The sequence below is a fragment of the Dendrobates tinctorius genome, unplaced genomic scaffold (genome assembly GCF_039654945.1).
Source record: "Dendrobates tinctorius isolate UK_male_01 unplaced genomic scaffold, ASM3965494v1 ptg000040l, whole genome shotgun sequence".
NCBI classification, from domain to species: Eukaryota; Metazoa; Chordata; class Amphibia; order Anura; family Dendrobatidae; genus Dendrobates; species Dendrobates tinctorius.
Window position 1 is genome coordinate 20,615,295 of NW_027361708.1, and position 17,179 is coordinate 20,632,473.

At 41.2% G+C, this 17,179-nt stretch overlaps 1 protein-coding gene across 1 annotated transcript in view; it reads left to right on the forward strand.

Annotated features, from left to right (window-relative positions):
• MMRN2 (multimerin 2) overlaps positions 1-15,844 on the forward strand; it is a 124,374-nt gene extending 108,530 nt beyond the window's left edge. The window contains exons 4-7 of the mRNA XM_073574860.1: positions 5,432-5,506; positions 7,575-7,730; positions 8,017-9,903; positions 15,386-15,844. Coding sequence (XP_073430961.1) covers positions 5,432-5,506; positions 7,575-7,730; positions 8,017-9,903; positions 15,386-15,768 — 2,501 coding nt within the window. The 3' untranslated portion in view covers positions 15,769-15,844. The remainder of the gene's footprint in view (positions 1-5,431; positions 5,507-7,574; positions 7,731-8,016; positions 9,904-15,385) is intronic.
• Positions 15,845-17,179: the final 1,335 nt, after the last annotated feature.

Consider the following 17,179-nt stretch of genomic DNA (forward strand, 5'->3'; position numbering starts at 1 on the left):
TACTGTATATCCATCAGTTGTCTGTGAGCCTCTTTGATGTAGTCGGTTGTATTAAGGAGAACTATGGCATCACCTTTATCCGCATGCTTAATAGTGATCTCCCTTTTGTTCTTAAAGGGAAGGTGCCATCCAAAAAAAATTTTTCAGCAATTGAAAAAATGTAAAGAATTAATGTTTACATTTTCTTAAAAAATATTATCATTTGTTTTTAATTTTACAAAATATGAAAAATAATTTTAAAAAGTTTGGCATTTCCACTTGTTAACACTAGGGGGAGCAGCTACTGAAATTTGGCACAAAAACCTAGTGTACAACTAGCTCACATTACTGCACTGCAGTAATTATGGGCGGAGTCTGCTGACATGGTGTGATGTCTCCTCTCCTCCCCTTCTGGGTGCTTGCTTCTGGATCAGAACAGGTCACCAATCAGCAGAATTTTTTTCTGATGTTCTGTGGAGCAGACAAGTAGACGGTCCATCCATGTGTATAAAACACAGCGCTCTATGTATAATCCCTGGAACCGAACAGGGTGCCATAGACCAGCACACTGCTCTCCTGAAATACTCTGTGCTGCTGTAACCCTGCTCCCTCCACCATGTATCTCCCTCTGTGCCCCCCATAGACTGCCGATTGATGGCCTGTTCTGATCCAGACTTTGCAGGCAAAGACCCCATTCCCCTCCTCAGATCCTGTCCTGGCGATGTGTGAAAGCGAGGCGACAGGCGCAGTCCGGGTTGACGCTGGGAAGCAGGATGGGGGAAATGTAGCCATACAGTAACGATAAAAATGAGACCCCTCTCTTCAGCTGCCTCACCAGCCCTCCCCTGAATGCACCTAACTATTACCCCTGAGCCGTGTGCAGGTGTTCAGCCAGAACCACCCTAGAATGGATCCCCTTTTAGCAGATAATACTGCCATAGAGTTCTCACACAATACCGCCATATACTTCACACATAATACCGCCATATAGATCATACACAATACAACCATGTAGATCACACATAAAACCAGCAGGGTGAAAGCAGCACAGAGTATTTCAGGAGAGCAGTATCACACGGGATAGGATTAGATACACGGCTCAGCAGTCAGTATCACACAGGATAGGATTAGATACATGGCTCAGCAGTCAGTATCACGCAGGATAGGATTAGATACACGGCTCAGCAGTCAGTATCACACAGGATAGGATTAGATACATGGCTCAGCAGTCAGTATCACGCAGGATAGGATTAGATACACGGCTCAGCAGTCAGTATCACGCAGGATAGGATTAGATACACGGCTCAGCAGTCAGTATCACACAGGATAGGATTATATACACGGCTCAGCAGTCAGTATCATGCAGGGTAGGATTAGATACATGGCTCAGCAGTCAGTATCACGCCGGATAGGATTATATACACGGCTCAGCAGTCAGTATCACGCAGGATAGGATTAGATACACGGCTCAGCAGTCAGTATCACGCAGGATAGGATTACATACACGGCTCAGCAGTCAGTATCATGCAGGATAGGATTAGATACATGGCTCAGCAGTCAGTATCACGCAGGATAGGATTACATACACGGCTCAGCAGTCAGTATCATGCAGGATAGGATTAGATACACGGCTCAGCAGTCAGTATCACGCAGGATAGGATTAGATACATGGCTCAGCAGTCAGTATCACACAGGATAGGGTTATATACACGGCTCAGCAGTCAGTATCATGCAGGATAGGATTAGATACACGGCTCAGCAGTCAGTATCACGCCGGATAGGATTATATACACGGCTCAGCAGTCAGTATCACGCAGGATAGGATTAGATACACGGCTCAGCAGTCAGTATCACACAGGATAGGATTAGATACATGGCTCAGCAGTCAGTATCACGCAGGATAGGATTATATACACGGCTCAGCAGTCAGTATCACGCAGGATAGGATTAGATACACGGCTCAGCAGTCAGTATCACACAGGATAGGATTAGATACACAGCTCAGCAGTCAGTATCACGCAGGATAGGATTATATACACAGCTCAGCAGTCAGTATCACGCAGGATAGGATTAGATACACGGCTCAGCAGTCAGTATCACACAGGATAGGATTAGATACATGGCTCAGCAGTCAGTATCACGCAGGATAGGATTAGATACATGGCTCAGCAGTCAGTATCACGCAGGATAGGATTAGATACATGGCTCAGCAGTCAGTATCACGCAGGATAGGATTAGATACACAGCTCAGCAGTCAGTATCACGCCGGATAGGATTATATACACGGCTCAGAAGTCAGTATCACGCAGGATAGGATTAGATACATGGCTCAGCTGTCAGTATCACACAGGATAGGATTAGATACACAGCTCAGCAGTCAGTATCACGCCGGATAGGATTATATACACGGCTCAGCAGTCAGTATCACGCAGGATAGGATTATATACACGGCTCAGCAGTCAGTATCACACAGGATAGGATTAGATACATGGCTCAGCAGTCAGTATCACGCAGGATAGGATTAGATACATGGCTCAGCAGTCAGTATCACGCAGGATAGGATTAGATACATGGCTCAGCAGTCAGTATCACGCAGGATAGGATTAGATACACAGCTCAGCAGTCAGTATCACGCCGGATAGGATTATATACACGGCTCAGCAGTCAGTATCACGCAGAATAGGATTAGATACACAGCTCAGCAGTCTCTCTCTCTCTCCCCCCGGACGGCACTTACGATAACTTCAGCTGCTGCGACATAGCCCTCCTTCCCCCCCGGCAAATTCCTTCAGCTGCTGCGTCTGCCGTAAATGAAGCACGAGGTCGGGAGCCGACCATTACACTTATGCCCCACTGCTGCCGTCAAGAGGCAGAGGGGTGTGTCCTTCACCAGCCACAAAAAAAACATGGAGGCCTCCAGTCACTGCATTCCTCAGGTATACTATCTGAACAACACCCTCCCCGTACTGCAGCTTACTGGACAACATTGTTTTATACTGTTTTATCTTTGACATGTAATTATAAAAAACCACGGCACCTTCCCTTTAAGGCCGTGAATCGCCTTTTTCTCCTGCAAACTTATATTAGATGTTTCCTTTGCTTTTTTATCCAATATCGTGGACTGCATCGAATGTCTAAATGAGTCAATATATTGGTCCAAAATGGTGTTGCGGCCAGAGGGAGGTGTCCAGTCAGAGTTTTTCTTATTCTCCAGTCTGACTTGAGTTTGGCTGCCCAGAAGCCTCAAGTCCTCTTTGACAGAGAAGAACTCCTTCAGTCTAAGTCTCCTGAAGTATTGTTCCATGTCACTACAAAGTTCTGTTTTGTCTAGAGGTTTTGTAGGACAGAATGTGAGACCTCTGGAAAGTACATTGAGTTCTAGATTAGTGGGTTTGTAAGATGACAGATTAATAACACAGCTGACTGTACCTGTGTCCTTCTGGTGGTTTTGCCCCATGCAGTAGTGTTTAGGATGGTCTTGACTGGTGCTGGAATGTAATCCTGCTTTCAGTCGAAGTCTGTGGAGTTTCTTTTTCTTGTTGTATATTGGGTACGACTGCAGTGTTGTATAGAAAAGCTGCATTTTCTGCTGTATGTCACCAGCAATAGTACTCCTTAAAGTTTGTATTTCCATTTGGACCGTTTTCTTGGTGCTGTAGAAAACATGAATAAGGTGGTTCCGTAGTCTCTCCGAAGTCCTGTAGCAGAGGTGTTGTGAGTAATGAGTATTGTAGGTATTCCGAATGGGATTCTTTAAGCTTAGTCCTTTGGGTATTAAGTGCTCCTTCTTGCATCTTGTTAAAAAGAAGATGTCGCTATCCAGTTGTGCCAGTTTCTTCAGACGATCTTTCAGTTCCATAGATTGGTTAGGGTTTTAAACTGGAAAAATTTGTGGATGGTATCTGCCGCTGCTGTATAAAATCCGACCAACACAGTTTATGGATAAAGATGATGGTTTATCCACTCAGCACGTTTCGAAGTCACAAGGACTTCTTCTTCAGGAATGCTATAGAACAGGCTATAGCATCTCCTGATGAAGAAGTCCTTGTGACTTCAAAACGCATTGAGTGAATAAACCATCATTTTTATCCATAAATAGTGTTGGTCGGATTTTATACAGAAGTGCAGATACCATCGACAAATTTTTCCAGTTTAACACTATGACTTGTTCACCGGTTTGACCAGTGGAGCTGCATCAGCTGTCAACTCTGGTGAGTTTCCATGCACTAGTACATAGACATATCAGGTGAGTGCAATCTGATTGTACATTATATTATATCCATCGGATAAGACCCTATTCGCGTTTCTCTCTCCTATAGTATTCCTTATGGTTAGAGTTTTGAACTGTAGTCTCTGGGCAATGGGGAACCAGTGAAGAGATTGACAGAGAGGAAAGAAAAGGCAATAGCGGGGGGACAGCAGGATTAGTTGGGCAGCAGAGTTTAGGATAGACTGGAGGGGTGCAAGAGTGTTAGAAGGGAGGTCATAGAGCAGGAGGTTGCATTAATAATGGCAGGAGATGATGAGGGCATGCACTAGTGTTTTTGCTTATTCTTGATTAAGTAATGTGTCGATCAAGGAAAAGTTTTTGAGTTGGAGTCAGCAGAAAATAAAAAGTACTTGGACATATGGTTTGCAGGAGAGATCAGAGTCAAGGATTACCCAGAGGCAGCGAGCTTGCAGGACTACGGAGAGCAAGCAGCCATTAGCTTTGATGGATATGTCTGTTGGGGAGTTGAGTGAGAAGGATGAAAGATGACCAATTCTGTTTTGTCCAAGTTAAGTTTTAGAAATCTAGCAGAGAAGAAGAATGAGCTAGTGGACAGACATTGTGGGATTCTGATTAGTAAGGAGGTGATATTGGGTGTGTATCATCAGCATAGGTGTGTATCATAAGCATAGAGATGATGCTGAAAGCCGTGGGACTCTATGAGCTGTCCCGGGCCGAAGGTGTAGACAGAGAAGAGCAGGGGTCCTAGAACTGAACCTTGAGGTGACACTGACAGGTCATTAGATGAAGAGGTGGTGTGTGAGTGGGAGACACTAAATGTCTGGTCTGTTAGGTATGAAGAGAACCAGGATAGGGCCAGATCTGTGATGCCAAGAGATTGAAACATCTGTGTTATAAGACCCTTTGTTTTCTATCTGTTCTGCATGTATCAGATTGGTCTTTGAATGACAACCTTTTATAATGCACATACAGTATATACCATTAAACATAGTACAACTTTTCATAATACACATACAGTTTATACCATATTATAGCATTACTATAGAAAAAGACACGTTTTAAAATGAATCACTGATATAAACTGGTGCATGTATTTTTCTATACTTATTCTTTTCTTGATGGATAACAGCAGTCTTTTGAGGTCCTTGGAAACATACCGTAATTTCATAAAAACCATAGTACTAGCTAGCCACCATTGTAATAGTGACTTTATATTTACAGATCCTAATGCTATTCAGGTTCCATTGGACCACATATCCAGTGCTGAGAATACTGAAGAATCTCCACATAGCGCAGGTAAGGTTTTAAAGTACTTATTGCATAAGTAATATAAAAGAAGCAAATGTAAAATAATGAGGTATAATATTTGTGAAACTCGTTTCAATTCTGATTTAAAGCAAAGCAAAAAGAGCGTACATCAAAAACCAGAATGCACAGTTTCAAACAAATTTATTAAACTCTTATTACCCGTTAGGTTTATTACCAAAATTTATAAACATTCTGCTGTTTGCAATAAACCAACAAACAAAAATATTATAATAGCTCAACACAACTAATATAACAAGTGGTTTGTACAAATTCAACATTCAAATGCCACTTTTAGGCTATGTGCCCACGTTGCAGAAATGCTGCAGAAATGTCCACAGCATTTCCGCAACTCCCTGCCGCGGGTAAAACGCATGTGGAATTCGCATGCAATTTCCCGCAAAACACAAGCGTTTTGCAAGCGTTTTTAGCTTTGCAGAATGCTTGCGCTTTTCCAAGCGATTTGAAGCATCGCTTGGAAAAGTGATTGACAAGTTGGTCACACTTGTCAAGCATAGTGCGATTCCACAACGGTAAAATCCGCAGCATGGGCACAGCAACTGCGGAATCCCATAGGATTGCATGGGGGTGCGTTTTATTAGCATTTTTTAAGCGTTTCCGCTGTGGCAAAAATGCGGCAGAAACGCATAAAAAACGCAACGTGGGCACACAGCCTTACTGACTACTGCAGTCTCAGAATTATTCAGCCCCTTTATGACAAGCTTTTTTAACACTTAATAGAACACTCATTGACTGTTATGACTTGCAAATCTGATGCTTAACTAGACTGCAAATTCTGGCATCATTCCTGGGGAATCTTATCCCATTCCTCATGGGCAATGGCCTCCAATTCACTTATGTTCTTGGACCTCCATTCTGTAATTGTCTTCTTTAAATCCCACCAAAAATATTCTATTGGGTTCAAATCTGGGGATTGTGGCAGCCATTCCAGAATCTTCCAGGACTTCTTCTAAAACCAAACGTTGGTGGACTTTTAAGTATGCTAGGGATCATAGTCCAGGTGGAAAGTCCAGTGTCAACCAAGCTTCAACCTCCTCAAAGAAGGGCATGATGTTTTCTCCTAGGATTTCTTGATGCTTGATTGAATCCATCTTGTCCTTCACATTTTGAGGGCTTATAGTGATAAATCAAGCAAAGCAGCCTCTTTAACTCCTTTAAGACGGAGCCCTTTTTTGCTTTTGCATTTCTGTTTTTCGATCCCCTTCTTCCCAGAGCAATAACTTTTTTATTTTTCCACCAATATGGCCATGTTAGGGCTTGTTTTTTTTGCAGGACAAGTTGTACTTTTGAACGACACCATTGGTTTTAATAATAATAATAATAATAATACACACTGGCACTCACCGGCCAATACTCCCCTCAGCAGCTGGTATCAAGACAGAGAATGTGCCAGTTATGTTGTGGGGAAGGACTATACAAATCAATAAATGATGCCGCGCTTGATGGTAAATGCACATAGTAGACTCAAAAATTATAAAAAAAGGGGCCTTCCACTTATATGACTAGAGTTGTAGCTCCTTTAAAAGTGGCTTAGTAGCTCCCCTGAGGAAGAAGTACTGCAGTGCACAGGTGCCAGAAAAGGTCAAAGAGCCCCGGCACCTGCGCACTGCAGTACTTTGCTCTGCCCTCATATTGCATTATTTATCTTTTTTCTATATATACAGGTGCATATCACTAAATTAGAATATCATCAACAAGATAATTTATTTTAGTTCTTCAATACAAAAAGTGAAACTCATATATTATATAGAATCATTACAAACAGAGTGATGTATTTCAAGAGTTTATTTCTGTTGATGATTATGGTTACAGTACTGGATCTTTGTTGGGTATAAAGCATTTACAAGACTTTTGGAAGACTCTAGAAGTCTATATATTTATTAAAAATCTCCCATTAGTTTCTTTGGATAACTTATAATGCTTAACACAAACATGGGCAACACCTTCCATCCTAATTTATAATATTTTTTAAAATGTCATAATGATTTTTTAAATTTCTTGCATTGTCAACTTCCAGTTTTTTTGTGCTGTTCCGCAGAGGTGACTGAAATTATCAAAGCTGTGGAAAGCCAAGAAAGTCTATTGGAAGATATACAAAATGATATTCATCAGGCTGCTAGTCATCTTCAGGATCTTCAGAATGTCCTTGGCGATAATGCAACCACTGCACTAGGGAACAGTCAGAATCAGTCAGGTAAGCTGGTGTATGGATTGTCTTTTTATGTGGGTGACGGGGCAATAAATATATAGTGTATTTTTTCAAAAAACTACTGCTTAAGGTAAGGTAATACACCCATTTCATTATACTATCATTTATCGCTATTATCTTTTTGTCCAATGTACCCAACAGAGTTGGTGAAGGACGGTGTAAAGATTACTATGTATACCAAGACCTAGGTTTAAAAGTCTGGGTCCAATTTAATTTATGTTGTTCTGATATTACAGTACATTTATTTTAATAGTGAATATTTATATTGCAGAAATAGATGACCGTGTTGTCCGTGAAGTAGTGCTTCCACATGTGGAAAATTTCCTGAAAGCCCATTTTAGCCCCATATGGACCAGTTTTAATAAAAGTCTGCAAAATCTTAATATCATGGTGAAGAACCTTTCTGAAAGTGTTGAGATTAACAGACGAATATTGGATGTATATCTGGAGAATTCTGTACCTAAAAAAGACCTTTATGAGCTAGGGACCAAATTTGAGTCAAAAATTCAGGGGAATGTTGACAAGCTTGAACAATTGAAACAAGAGATAGATAACAACTTTCATGCACAACAAACTGTGTTCCAGCATAATATGACCATGATAAAGGCTGATACAGATATAAAGTTGAAAAGGAATCTAAAGTTTCACCAGTCCCAATATTCCTACTTCAATTTTAGCATTGGAGAACTCCGAAGAGAACAAGAACAAATTCAAGATGATCTTATAGATTTAGCTCAAAATGTGACATTACTTTGCACTCCAAGACAAGCAGAGGTTTCTTCCATAACAAATTTTCAATTGAATGAAACCCTAATGGTACATGAGAACCAGATTAAAGATTTATTGACTGAGTCAGAGGCAGCTTTTGAAAATATTAGCATTCTGGAGAAATGGTTGAAGGAACTTCGAACCGATTATAGAGAAAACTCGGGAAAAGTTCAGATGCAGTTCATGGAGAAAAGCCTCATCATGGAAGAAATCAAAGACTTAATCCAGAGGCAGATCGTGGAACTCAATTTTACTATTCTGAGTATACAAAATGGTAGCGATGAGTTATTTAGGAATTGTGACTGTCATAAAATGAATTTAGACATAATTGCTCTTGAGGAAATACAACGGAACTTCTCAAATCAATTCAGAGATGTTTTATATGGAATAGAAGATGTCAAGCAGAAGGAAGGAAGTTCAAAAACATATCTGCAACATTCTGTAGAAGACCTAGCACAGGCCCTGCAGTTTAACCGTCAATCTCTTGCTGCACAGCAAGAACAAGGACGAATGTTATTGTTGATAACTTCCCAGCTGCAAACCCAAATGAAAAACCTTACAGATGATGTTAGACACATTAGTGTGGACAATGTTCAGATCCACAAGCATATTAAACATCTAGACAGTTCTTTCAGTTCTCTTCTAGAAGATGCAACAAGACATGAAAGAGTGTTGGAAGCTCTACTTGGTGAAGAAGCTCTGGAACTTCTGTCTGAAGATAATCCTGAAGCTGTGTATATGACAGTAATAAAAATGAATGAAGTTCTGAACAGCACTTTGCATATGCTGGAAAAACAGCTGATCAGTACAGATTCCTTGAGTGAACGTCTCCAGTTCTTGGAGATACAATATGGAAACCAAAATTCCCCTGAGTCTTCTGGCACTTACAATGTTGGGCAAAATAATGAAGGAAAAAACCCCTTCCAGAGAGGCGATTTAGTGCACATGGAGCCCAATCATGAAGCATTTAGAGATAATGATGCTGATGATTCTGATGACAATGATATAATAATCTTGAAAAAGGATCTTCAGCATCTCCGTGTTAAAGTGAATGAGCTGGAGTCTTCCTTCTTTAGTTTTCCTCATTCCATGAATGACACTATTGGAAATGCTTTAAAACCACTTAATACTTTGACTACTTCCGTGAAGTTTGACATTGAAAACTTTAAAGAGCTTTATAATAAACATATCCAGTTATTCCATAAAATTTTTGGAAATTATGAAGCTCTCGTTTCATCAGACGTGTCTCTGGACATTGAAAAGCTCAAGGATTTCATTGATAAAAAAATTAAAAAAAGACAAAAAGGAGGCGAATCACAAAGGAAGACAGAAGCTAAAAAAACTAATGATGAGCACTGGCAATCCGATGAAACAGCCTTGCCCCATCAAGGTATGTGCTTCATCTTCCCCATGCTTTTTTTTACACTTGCTTGATAGTAAAGCTACATTTAGAACCGCACTGGCTAATTTTCCTTGAGCAGTTGAAGCTGTTACATTGCAGCTGAGCACTTACTGGTTGCTGGTTGGTTGATTTTTCTCTTTGCACTCACTGAGCATCCATCTTTGTGCAGCTCCTCTTTCAGGCCATCTCACCAGAATGGTGTATTCAGGCAGATGGTGAAAAGTTTCTTTCCACCCACCATATATGCTATGACTGACCGAGGCCAATTAGTAATGTAGAATGGTGCACACTCTGTGTGGAGAGTTCCAAAGTGCCAGTGAAGTGGGATGAGAATCCCCGTAGACAAGTAGTATATACTATATAATCACAATTTCTAGCAGCAATTTTATTTCATATACAGTGAACGAGAAAGTAGCAATATATGGTGAAGGTACAGGAAATATATCCAGGTGTCAATCGACAAGATAACATTTTGACCCTGCCAGGGTCTTATTCATATAGTCACTGCAGGAGGGTGATTAGAAGTTTGATAGGTATACCGTACAAATGAGGTACATGGGAAACCTTATGATGCGTCTGCATAACGGTGCTCCAAAGCCTTCACTGTGTGCTGTTATCTTGTCGCTTGCCATCTGTAAATATTTCCTGTACCTTCACCATATATTGCTACTTTTTTATTCACTGTATGTGAAATAAAATTTCTGCTAGAAATTCAACAAGAGTGTGCGGTGATTATATATGCTACGAGGCCAATTAATGACATCAGAACAGTCTAAAGATGACCATACACATTTTATTAATGTCAACTAAACCTGCTGGTTTTGGTAAGATTGGTTGACCATATAATGTGTATAGGGACATACTGGCACTCCTCAATGGCAGATGTTAGGAGAGAAAAGGATCAGGCAGATGGAATTCAGCATGCATAATCCTTTTGCTCTCAGGAGAGATAATCTGCCCTCATAGTTGACAGCAGCTTACTCCCCTCTCCCCATTCAGAACACATACATATTTGGCAAAGTCAAAAGGGCATGTGCATGGGAGGTTCAGTAGGAATATATATCAGTCATCGGTTATCTAAAGTGTATAGCCAGACTACCATTCACTCCCATACATACTGTATATATATACTAGCTGAAGAGCCGCTGTTGCCCAGGCATAGTAACTAACTGTGGTTAGTTATAACAAATTATAATGATTATATTGCACATAAATTGTTTCTGTTGAACATAGCAATGCTCCCGCACTGGTACACGGAACACAACCACCGCCATTTTGTTGAATCTACACTTTTTTTTAACACAATATTAACCCCTTAACGACTGCCGATACGACTTTTAACTGTGGCAGTTAAGGGGCCTTATTCCTCCTGCACCTCATGCTCCTTCTTTTTACACAGCCTCCTCCTGCACCTCACGCTCCTCCTTTTTACACAGCATTTTTCTGCAGCACAGCTTTTCTCCTTTATAGTCGCCTCCTCCGGCAGCATCTCACACTCATCTTCCATATACAATTGGAAACACTTGATCCCGAGAGAAATTGCACTAATTGCATTAAAGCGTATTGTATACACAGCCTACTTCTTCTGCAGCACCACACTTTTCTCTTTTAGACCTAGTTCACAAGTTATTTGATCAGAATTTTTACCTCATAATTTGTAAGCTAAAACTTGGAGTAAAACAATCAGAAGAAAAATATATTACAAACACATCACAACTTCTGTATTTTTCTCCCACTCCTGGTTTTGGCTTAGAAATACTGAGGTAAAATACTCACCAAATACTGAACATGTGAATGTGGCCTTATACACAGCCTCCACCTGCAGCACCTCACTCTTCTCTATACACAGCTTCATACTGCAGCAGCACCGCACTTCTTTCATTTTCCCATCACACCTCTCATTTTCCCCTCACATCTCTCAATTTCCCCTCACTCATCTCATTTTCCCCCTCACACCCCTCATTTTCCCCCTCACACCCCTCATTTTCCCCCTCACACGGCTCATTCTCCCCTTCACACCTCTCATTTTCTGATCATTCCACTATTTTCCCCTAACTCGCCTCATTTTCTACTCACACCTTTTCATTTTCACCTCACCCGTCTTCATTTTCACCTCACATCTCTCATGTTCCCCTCACTCCACTGTATTCCCCTCAATCCACTGTATTCCCTCACTCTTCACATTTTCACATCACTCCTCTCTTCTCCTCACACATGCACAGCAACTTCCTGTTATGATCACAGCAGTGTAATCCATGAGGCTCCTCCCTTTCCCTTGACATCATGCCTCACAGGAGCAACTCCATTCTAGACACAATGGAGCTGTGCCTACCGTGCACTGATACTCTGAAGGCAATGGCCCTGACTGTAGCTCGCAGCGGTTGGGATGTCACAGCCGGTGAGTTTTGCAGGGTGGCTTTCGAGGTGAATGTGTCTCCGCCTGTGTGTTGCCTGAGCTAACAATGTGGACCATATGGACAGGGCTTTGCATGTGGAGTGAGTGTGGCTACGAGGAATGGGCAGGGCTTTCTGGAGTGGGCATGGCTTGATACATACACATGCACGCACATACATACACACACAGCTTTATATATATAGATATATAGCTATACACAAAAATATACACAGTATAGATACATCTAAACATCTAACATAAATATTACTAATAAAGTATGATAAAAATCAAGTTATTTCAAAGCTGGTCATCGAAATATATCAAGCCAAAAGAAAAATAAAGGAATACAAATCTGCTTATTCACCGACTGAGTGAATTTTGATGTTTAGCCCATCAGTGAGTTTCAGAGAATAGACTGCATTTATCTGATAAATCTGTGTGAAGAGAATCAGCATTTGAACATCCCTGCAGACTAGAGGATGCTCCTGAGGCCATAAGAAATAATGTCAATTACCGTATTTTTCAGATTATAAGGCTAGTTTCACACTTGCTTTTTTTTGCAGCGCGTTTTTCCCGCAAAAAAACGCATTGAAAAAACGCATACAAAAGCATACAACTGCTGCGTTTTTTTCAAGCATTTTTATGAGCATGCATGAAAAAAACGCAGCGTTTTTATGCGTTTGTATGCGTTTTTAGTGCATTTTTACCGCGTTTGCGTTTTTTTCCAACATTAGGTGGTCCCTCACACTAACCAAAACCATGACTTTACTAACCCTAAACCTGACCCTAACCCTAACCCTAACCCTGACCCTAACCCTAACCCTGACCCTAACCCTTAACCAAATCATACTTAACCCTAACCCAAACCCTAAACCCTAACTAACCCTAACCCTAACCCTAACCCTAACCCTAACCCTGACCCTAACCCTTAACAAAACCATACTTAACCCTAACCCTGACCCTAACCCTAACCCTGACCATAACCCTAACCCTAACCCTGACCCTAACCCTAACCCTAACCCTAACCCTGACCCTAACCCTTAACCAAACCATACTTAACCCTAATCCTGACCCTAACCCTGACCCTAACCCTTAACCAAACCATACTTAACCCTAACCCTGACCCTAACCCTAACCCTGACCCTAACCCTAACCCTAACCCTGACCCTAACCCTAACCCTAACCCTGACCCTAACCCTTAACCAAACCATACTTAACCCTAATCCTGACCCTAACCCTGACCCTAACCCTTAACCAAACCATACTTAAACCTAACCCTGACCCAAACCCCAACCCTAACCCTGACCCTAACCCTAACCCTAAACCCCTTAACTAACCCTAACTCTAACCCAAACCCCTAAATTCCATGGTTAAAAAAAAAAAACGCATATGCAAAAAAACGCATACATGAGCATGCCAGTGCGCACATATGCGCATCCATAGGCTATAATGGCCATTTTTAGTGCAAAACGTGCGCATATGTGCGCATGCGCTTTTTTGCAGGGCCAAAAAATGCAACATGCTGCGTCTGGAAAATACAAACGCACACCCCAAAAAAACGCAGCGCATGAAAATCGCATACATGCGCTTACAAGCGCGCAGGTATGCGCACCCATGTTAAATATAGGGGAAAAAACGCATGCGCACATATGCGTTTTTTTCCAGCGCTAAAAAACGCAAATGTGAAACCAGCCTAAGACGCACTTTTTCCCCCAAATTTGCATCTTATAATTCGAATATACCTTACCGGCTGCGGTGGAGCAGAGTCCCAGGGTTGCTGCTGGAGGAGGCAAGAGTGGTGCACTGCTCGGGAGATGAGATCTCAGAGCCAAGATCTCCATCTGCGCATGCCCCGCCGTATGCGGCCATTTTAACAGAGTCCACCGCAAATTAAACCATGGAAGTACGGGGGCTCCGGGCTTTCACAAAATGTCAGTGGAGCCACCACACCACTGTACACCCACAGCATCGCCCCACTCCTGTCTCTGCCAGCAGCTACCCTGGCACCCCGCTTCACCACAGCCACCACTCCCAGTAAGCAATAAGACACATGGATTGTAATATGCATCACAATTTTTAAAAAAAAGTTTTTCTTTCTATTTTTCTCCTCAAAATTTAGGGTGCGTCTTATAAACCACAAAATACGGTATAAAAATAAGTTATAAAATCGCTAATTGTGCAGTTGCAAAAATTTTCAAAATTTTCACAAGTTTATCCTGATTTTATATTAAGCTAGAAATTTAATTAACGAGAGCCCATGTAAAATATCTGGACAGGTTTTTTTGTCCAAGACCACACTAGGAGAATTGCAAAATCTTCTTTAAATCTCCATACTGAAAAAGGCATTATGGTGGCCTAAAAAAGATACCATAGATATTGATGTGCAGACGTCAACTACTGCTCCTGTGGAGACCATATGTAGGAGGTGGAGTGACCTATGGACCTGTCTGATGAAAAAGGAAAATGTAAAATGTACAAGGCTTTATTCTGACTTGAAAGTATATATGTGAGACAACAGTTAGAATTAGGAAAAGATGGTGTAGTACCGGGTTTTGGCCACAAGATGGAGACATAGAGTAGTGAGAAAAGGACTGAACAGCAGCTTTAGACTAGGGAAACTGCAGAGTCATGGTGGGCGGAGTCACCGGACTGGGAAGGGGATTTCCAGAGGGAAGATAAAAGGAAGGAGAGTCCCAGGAGCAGGGCAGACACCCAGGAGGTGAAAAAAGGGAGAAGAGCTCAGGAGAAGATGAAGGGAGAGGAGCTCAAGAAAGAGAGAGAAGAGAGACGGAGACCGAAAGGGAGCACCCCCCCCCCGTCGGCACACGTACTACACTTATACCTGTTTCTCACCACACATAAAAATGGAGACTAGACCAACCTGAAATTGACCCCCTGTCTAAGGGTCATATAACAACCACTTAGACTGTCTCTTTGGTACTTCTGTTCTTTGATTTTATATACTCGTTTATAGAGGAACAAATCATGCATGTAGAACATACGAGAATGTATAAATTGTGTGTTTTATCTTAAATCATGTCTGAAAATAAAGTTGGTTTGTCTTTTCTCTTTTAGATCCTCTTGTTGCCTTCAGTGCAGGGTTTTCCAGTGGAGCTGAAGGATCTAACATGATTAGATTTAGTGATATCCATTTGAATTATGGAGACGTATTTCCCTCAGATGATGGCCACTTCACAGCACCATACAGTGGAGTTTATGCCTTTTCAATAAGTGTGGATTTTGGCATTGGTAAAGGACTTGGACATCTGGTTTTTGGTGGACGGCATAGAATTGCCCTTCAGAACAGCAGCACTGGCCCCGCAGAAAGCCTAAAGCACCAATTTGCAGTTGTGGAGCTTAAGAAAGAGGAGAAGGTTTGGTTTGAACTTTATCAAGGATCAATCAAAAAGAACACGCTGGGAACGTCGCTGTCTGGCTATCTGATATTTAAAACGTGAGCTCAGAGCTTGTAGACATTCACAAGATATTTTCTATGAATTAAAAAAAATGGTTTGCTTTATTTTACCAATTCTATCTGTGACTGGATGTGGATCAGCATTCATCTGTTTGGGCTAACAGTTTTCATGGTTTGATTACTTGTGCTATTCTCAGTTCATATGCTTTCCAAATAGCTTTTTTTTCCAATGTTCTTCTTCCTTAAAGGGGTATTCTCAAGTCTGGAAGACATCTTGTATTCATGGAACAGACGATAACTTCCTGGTTTGATGGAGGTTCTACTATGGGGTCATTGAACGTTGGGAGCCCCTTTGCGTAGAGCCCCACCGCTCCAGAAAACCAGAGCCCCATGTGAATATAGTAGAGGGCAACCATGTGCACTGCAGCTACATTTATTGTTATGGGAGTACCAAGGACTAATCGAGTGTAGCACTATGATATTTCTGATGGTCCCATTAAGAACGAATGGAGCAATAGTGCTCACAATCTCCACTCCATTCACATAAGGCTATTCAGAGCCCCATTTTTCATGATTGCTGTAGGGCCCGAGTGTTTGGACCCCAATGATCAGGAATTTTTCCTGTGGATAGGGGATAACTTTCAAACTTATGAATACTCCTTTAAAGAAAATCTGTTACTCTTTCTGATATGTATGTTTTTGCATCCCTGATAAAATTACAGTGCTGGAGCATCTTTTATATGAACCTACCCTTACATTTAGACAAGTCAAATGACTTATTAACATCAAGGAAAATTAGCAAAATCTCCTTGGTTACAATTGGGGATGGTTCCCATTTGTCTTAAATGGAATCTGTCAGCAGGTTTTTGTTATGTACTCAGAGAGAAGCATGATATAGGGACTGAGATTCTGATTCCAGTGATGTGTCACTTACTAGGCTGTGGGTTGTTCTTTCAATAAAATCAGTGTTTTATCAGCAGGAGATTATCGCTGCCGGAATAGGTGCCTCTTGCCTCCTAGTAAAATGTGCTGTGTATCCCCTCCCCCACCACTGATTAGTAGCTTTCTGTCAAAGCAACAGTGTACATAGGAAGCTGCCAATCAGTGGTATGGGTGGGGTTACACAGAGGTCAAAACGTAATATTTTTGTGAATTTATATCTACATTTAATCTTATTAGAAGAAAAAGTATTAAAATTGAGCTGTTTGACTATCAGGAGTAAAACCATAAACCAGGCATATAATTTATATAATCCAGTACACTTACAGTGGCATGTAAAAGTCTGAGCACCCCTCATCAAAATTGCTGTTATAGTGAACAGTTAAGCAAGTTGAAGATTAAATGATCTCTATAAGGGCTAAAGTTAAAGATTACATAATTCCTTTATATTTTAGGCAAATATAATATATATATATACAGTGGGGAAAAAAAGTATTTAGTCAGTCAGCAATAGT